Below are 6,711 nucleotides of genomic sequence, written 5' to 3'. Positions count from 1 at the left end.
GTCTCTGCCAGGCTCAAAATGTAATATGCTTTTTATGAAGTTAAATTGAAAAGCCTATTAGACAAAAAAATAACCAACAAGCCACAGGTACATACCGTTAAACAAAACCTTTGTTTTTTTATTAAAAAATGCATTTGCGGTAAATTTATTACAGAACCAATTATTTAACACATATTGCGGTTATATTCATTAAGCTACGCATTAATGCCATCAGTCATTACAAAAATACGTGCCCAACTGTACTTATTCTTATTTATAGATAAATCACATATTCTTTGATAGCCCTATAAAGCGTTTCTAGGGAAGTGCTAGCTCCAAAATACTGATGAGTAATTCGCACCTCAGGATAAATTGATAAATGAGTCATCGCTGCGAAGAATCCTTCCGACCTTGATCAATAACAAGGCCTATAAGATCAGTTAAGCGCGCGAGCACGCCATTCAATTGTAAGCCTTCGTAACCGCCGCTCGCGCCGCTCGCTCCGCGACATAAAACATGGCTCAAAATGTCGGTTTGCACGTACTTAATATCGTTTTCACGATCTTTGGCCTCATCATCGCTGGAGGCTCCATCGGATTCTTCGTCTACGTCAACATGTTTGTGAGCCTCCGCAACAGTAATCACTACCTCCTGGATTACAATGTGTATTGGCCCCAAGCCGTGCCGTGGATGTTCTTTGTGTGTGGACTATTCGTGATATGTACATCGTGCTGTGGATTCAAAAGTGCCAAGAAACCAAGTAAGACCATGGTGACAACTTACGGCGTATTTGTAGCGATAGCCTCGCTCCTACTGTTCGCTATATCAATAGTGGCGCTCGTTTGCGCGGACGGAGTTAAAACTGATAACTTCATACGGGATACTATTTGGGATGCGTATTTCCAAATGAAAGAACACCCGGAAGTGGAAATGTCGTTCGGAAACTTCGAGAGGAGGCTGCATTGCTGCGGTGCAGACAGCCCGAGAGACTATGTGAATTGGCGCATGGAGTTCCCCCAGTCCTGCTGCGACGTCATCCGTTACGGTTTCCTGGATAACTATCCTATTGACTGCCAGTTTACTAACAAGTTGGCCAATGAGAGGCATGGATGCTCCGAAGTCGCCGCGCAGTACGCTCGCATCGGAATCAAAGTGTTGTCTGGCGTGTCCATCTTCACCTCCTTAATTGGAATAATCACCTTAATAGCGGCGTACACGACTTCTAAGTCAATTAATAAAAGGAGGCCACAAGTCATCAACATGTCACACGAATTGGAGAGCAAAAAGGTGCTACTGTAAGAGACTCTAACATTAAGTAAGGTTTAATTTTGTTCTCACGAAAGCGAGAGTAAATAACTTGTAGAATAAATATGCGCACGCGACGTAACAGCGTGTCGTAAGACTTCTCAAACCATTGTGACATAGATTTAGTATTGCTCATTGCTAAACTATTTATTTCATTCATTAGTGTAGTTAATTGCATTTAACATTAGGGGCCATCCATAAAGTACGTCAAGTACGTCAAATATATCATAGTTTTGACCCTTTTAGAACCCCAACCCCTTGCCACACGAATTGCTATGAAATTTGCAATTATTTTGTTCCTGTATCACAAACCGCTTGACCCCTCCCCCCCCTTAATGTGTGACGTACTTATTGGATGACCCCTTAGGAAGTAGATAAAGATCTATGATACTAAAGTAGGGTAATTTAATAGATCACATTAGACACTACGTTACAAGTCAACAACGTAATCTTTTTACGAAGGCCACAAAATTATTATTAATATTTCTCAAAGTTTGAATTGTAAAATTCCATCCCAGCCTATATACGTCCCACTGCTGGGCACAGGCCTCCTCCCAGAACAAGAGAGCTTGTAAAATGGCTTAATATTTATTCAGTTGGAAAATATGTACGTAACGTAAACATATACGTATAAGTAAAATGTTAATGTTGCTCGGCACTCGTCGGGTTTCTTCGTGTTCCGAAGATTCAAATGAGAAAGAAAAAGAAAACCGATCTTTTGTTTCGAGTTCCGAAAGACATTAGCAAATGACGAATAGTTTACGCGGTATGATGTGAAAATGACAATAACCTCGCTATGATCTAAGACTGACAGACGTTTAATGTGATTTTTAACTTGGCCCTACTTAAGTATGCTAAAACATTTAAAAAATTGTAAACATGATCGTGACGCAACATTTGAAACGAGCTATCGCATCGCATCATCGAGCTTCGGGCGCGATGTGTGTCACTGAGATCTGTTCACTCTCCGGCCTTCGCGCGTTTATAAAAGTGGTGGCGCAGCGGCGGCCGCCTCATTTCGTCGACAACGATCACGCGCGTCGGTCGCCATGGCCAAAGAAGACTTTATGAAGAATGTGCTTTACGTCGTCAACGTCATTTACGCGGTGTTCGGCCTCGTCACCGCTGCTACCGGGATATGGTTCTTCGTGCAACTCATGGAGTTTGTTCGCCTTCGCAACACGAACCACTACTTGTTGGACTACAGAGTATACTGGCCTCAAGTCGCACCATGGCTCTTCATCATCCTTGGCATCATGATAATGCTGGTCGCTTTCTGCGGTTGGTGCGGAACCAACCGGGAAAGCCGCGGCATGCTGGGAATATACGGCGGATTCCTCTCATTCTTGATCCTGTTTCAAATCCTATCAGCTGTTTTTGTGTTCGTGTATGTGGATGGTGAAGACACCGACCGGTTTATTAAGGACACAGTGTACGACGGTTATTACAACACGCAAAACAATCGAGATTACGAGAAACAGTACAGCTGGATCGAGCGCAAACTGAAGTGCTGCGGAGCCAATGATGCGCGAGACTACAGGAGTTGGAGGAACGACCTGCCTCTCTCCTGCTGTGCCGACAGCAAGAATATCACAGTGTGTGACTTCACAGATAAGGAGGCGAATGAGAGATTAGGATGTGCTAAAGTGGCTTCAGCTTACACGAAGATCATCAGTTCCTCAGTGGCTGCCGTGTCCTTGCTGGTGGCTCTGGTCGAGATCGTGGGTGTTATCATCGCGTGGAGACTGTTCCATTACTTCAGAGAGGTGGAGCACTACATACCTGAGAAGAAAGAGGGTGAGACGGAGTGTTAGTTGTTTACGAATGTTGGTTTAGCCAGTATTACCGTACCGCCGAAAGCTTAGTTTGTTTACTCGATCCGATACGAATCCGAAGGCTGATTTAAATTTGCCCGCGATAAATCGCAGCTATAATCAAAGTTCCATGTCTCCTTGCGCAAGGAAAACCAGGCAACTTTGTATTCAATTCACAATGTAATTATATTTTAATTGTAAGATCTCCGCATTCCATCGTGTGTATTTATTAATGTAACTTATGGTTAAGGTTTAATTTGCCATAATGGATTCTCAGCCACGCCTTAGGTCAGAGTTTGTTTCAAGACTGTGTCTTGAGTGGGCTTAATCAGTGGTATCCTCCTTAACTCAATGATTCATTTATCGCCGGGTACCTGTTGACTCAGGCAATCGTTCTAAGTTCTAAGGCGACCTCGGACCCCACCGAGTGACGGGCACGTGACGAATTATAAAGCTATTCGCATATGTACCCCGTCCATTGCTCATTTCGCAATCGAGCGTTCTAACTCGGTGCGAAAGCGGACAGCCATGGACGACGGGTTTTCAAAGCTGTCGATGTACCTGCGGAATGTGGTAGAAGGCCGCCTATGAGAAAATGTTTGACCTCATATAGAGTACTCGTATTGTCAGCTTATTAGTGTGTTTAGATTTTGCTGAGGCCATGGCTGAGAGCGAGTGGTTGTTGAGTGTGTTGGTTCCGTGGCCGTCAGGATATGCTAATATTTACGCAACTGAAGTTAGTGAGTGTTAATTTATTGGGTACGTTTCGCAACGCGGACGGACGATGTAAATGTCAAAGTGCCAATAGACGCACCTTACTTTTAAAATTGGAACGTTGCGCTTGCGCAATATTATACGCAATAGATAGTTATACAATCATTTTATACTTATTTTAGATATGTATCTTGAACTGTATTTTCCGTCCCTTTGTCGTAGCTTTTGTATTTTTGTTTACTTTTGGACCGTATTATAAGTTTTATCTGCTCACAATGAAAAGTAGGTTTAATCTTTATACCACCACGTATAGATTTGATATATTTTCTGTAAATCGCATGCCAAAGAAATATATAGGTACAAATATATATCAGAACATGTTATAATTATAATAGAAGAGATATTTTTTGCATGCAAAAACTATTCACCATACTATTTTAGATTTAGTTTTTAAGTGAACTTTATGAAATCACAATAATGATGTATATAATTATTAGATTTTTATACAGAGGTTATGTTTTTTAAAAAGCCGTCGCAAAACAAAAACAAAGTTTATAGTAAAGTCGGATTTTTGGAAAACATACCCGGAGGGCGAGACTAGTCTTTAAGTTACCTAAAAGTTGTCAAATGTTAGGAAACCCGAAATAAATGACATCATACTAATTACCTTGTTTTAATTGTTGACTCTAAACGAATATACTGATAAAAAAAACCCGATTGAAGAACAAATGCTGTTAGATTTAATTACTTCGTGACGCAGCGTCTATACAGACATACATACACATTTTCAGATAGTCATATCCTGCATAGTCTAACAGTATAAAGTAAATACTAAATTCTCTTCCTAAGAGATCATTTAAAACTTAACTTTACTTTATGAGTAAAGCATGATTCTGTAGATGCTGCAAACTTTCATACGTTTCGTCACAAATACTGTAAATAGCACTCGCGCACCGAGGGTTCCGTATAAACATTACGATACTGATATGACACGGATGATGATAGTTTACCAACCTTCGGGTTTTAACAAAAACTTATTTATTACCATTGCTTGGTTTATACCTTTGCAACGTATTTCTTTTCCTCGATGGCTCATATGTTAAGTTATTCATAGTAAGATACATAACAATATTGAGTCAGACAAAAGGCCCGCAAGAAATCGTGCGCCGCTTTTTAATTAAGTACCAGTTTGACCTCAATCTCAGCGCTGAGTAGCAAGTGAGGTCGTCCATGGCTAAGCGTAAAGAATCGGGCACGACGGCGCTCTAAAGCTGACAGCGTTTTTAGGGTCCCGCAACAGCCAACATCTAACATCTTATCTCTGTTGGGGGAGAAAAGGTCTCGAGTGACCACGAGCCGGAAGACGAAGCAGCAGGCCTCCCACTAGGACTGATATCGTGAGGGTTGCGGGCCGCTGGATGCGAGTGGCGAGTTGTCGTTCATTGTGGCGTTCTAAGGGGAAGGTCTTTGTTCAGCAGTGGACGTCTTCCGGCTGATGATGAGTATCTAACAAAGATGGTGAAAGGTTGTTGCTCTGAGGATCAACACTGGGTGAGCTCGGAACGCGTCTGTCTAGTGTAAGTAGTATGGTGATAGTGACAGTGCGATTTGTGTTTTTTTTTATATTTTTTTATGGTATAGGGGCAAACGAGCAGGCGGATCGCCTGATGGTAAGCGATTACCGTCACCCATGGACACCTGCAACACCAGAAGAGTCACAAGTGCGTTGCCGGCCTTTAAGGTAGGAGTACGCTCTTTTCTTGAAAACTTGAAGGTCATATCGGTCCGGGAATACCGCAGGCGATAGTTCATTCCAGAGTTTTGCTGTGCGAGGCAGGAAATTTCTGGAAAAACGCACAGTGTGTGTGGAGGACATGACATTTGTTGCATAGAAGTAGCAGCAGCTATGATAAGCTCAGGGGTGAGCAAAGTAAGGCCATGTCCGCACTGCGAATCTTCACCGTGCGATATTTATCCGCGCGAATTATATTCCGTGCTTTACATACAATTTCTTTGCGATTTTTTTACCGCCAGTGCGGATACTCGTATAAGATTCAATGTGTTACAGAATTTCGAGAAAAAACCGCGCGGTGAAAATTCGTAGTACGGACAGGGTCTAATTGTTTATAGTTGACGACTGGAGCCCAATGGTTCGAAAGCCTGACTACGAAGTTTAAGAGCGTTTATACCTGGCTGAGGTGGCAACGTTGCTTTTTTGTTAGTTTTTCTCGATTATTCCATAAAAATTGATTGAAAATTAATAATTCCCACCAAATTCTTTTGCATAATATTCTTTCGAATAGAACTGACTCCCCATAATCTGTTACATAATATATGTCTTAGAGTACCTCGTCCTAATACGTGACTCATAAAGCTGTTTCATGTCCCGTTTACTCGTAGAAGATATGCTTCCAATGCATTCATACGTAGAGCTTGTAAAACCTACAATAATTCATTTTCGGGATTAGATATATTCAACCTTTCTCTTAAAGGCCCTGTTAAGACATTAGTTTCGTTTTGTTCGTTTTGTTCATCTAAAGTATTGTTTAATAGGTCATTTATATTCTTTGTACGTGTTACTCTACTGTATAATTTAATAGTGGCATATTTGCTGGTCTATGTTTCGTTTAAGTCTTATTTTTTTAAGTTTTTTTTTTCTATATTGTACCGTTTTTTGCCCAAATAAACATTAAACAACATTAAACATAATATGGTTTGATAGAATTCTTCTTAATCAAAGTCAGTCAAAATATCTTTATTCAATTTAGGCCAAAACAAGCACTTATGAATGTCAAAAAAAAATCTGCCACCGGTTCGGAAAAACCTCTGTTGAAAAGAATCCGGCAAGAAACTCAACGAGGTATATTAATATATAAGTTAATGTGTCTACTCCAACAAT

At 41.0% G+C, this 6,711-nt stretch overlaps 2 protein-coding genes across 2 annotated transcripts; both read left to right on the top strand.

Moving 5' to 3' along the window:
- The first annotated feature begins 270 nt into the window (after positions 1-270).
- On the top strand, positions 271-1,278 carry LOC141444129 (uncharacterized). Its single transcript, XM_074109561.1, has one exon. The coding sequence runs from the start codon at positions 496-498 to the stop codon at positions 1,276-1,278; it is 783 nt and encodes a 260-aa protein (XP_073965662.1). The 5' UTR covers positions 271-495.
- Positions 1,279-2,333: 1,055 nt separating this feature from the next.
- Positions 2,334-4,475, top strand: LOC141444130 (23 kDa integral membrane protein-like). The gene has a single exon (XM_074109562.1). The coding sequence runs from the start codon at positions 2,334-2,336 to the stop codon at positions 3,096-3,098; it is 765 nt and encodes a 254-aa protein (XP_073965663.1). The 3' UTR covers positions 3,099-4,475.
- Positions 4,476-6,711: the final 2,236 nt, after the last annotated feature.

Source organism: Choristoneura fumiferana, chromosome 29 (assembly GCF_025370935.1).
Source record: "Choristoneura fumiferana chromosome 29, NRCan_CFum_1, whole genome shotgun sequence".
Classification (NCBI taxonomy): Eukaryota; Metazoa; Arthropoda; class Insecta; order Lepidoptera; family Tortricidae; genus Choristoneura; species Choristoneura fumiferana.
This window is presented reverse-complemented; position numbering and strand designations above follow the sequence as displayed.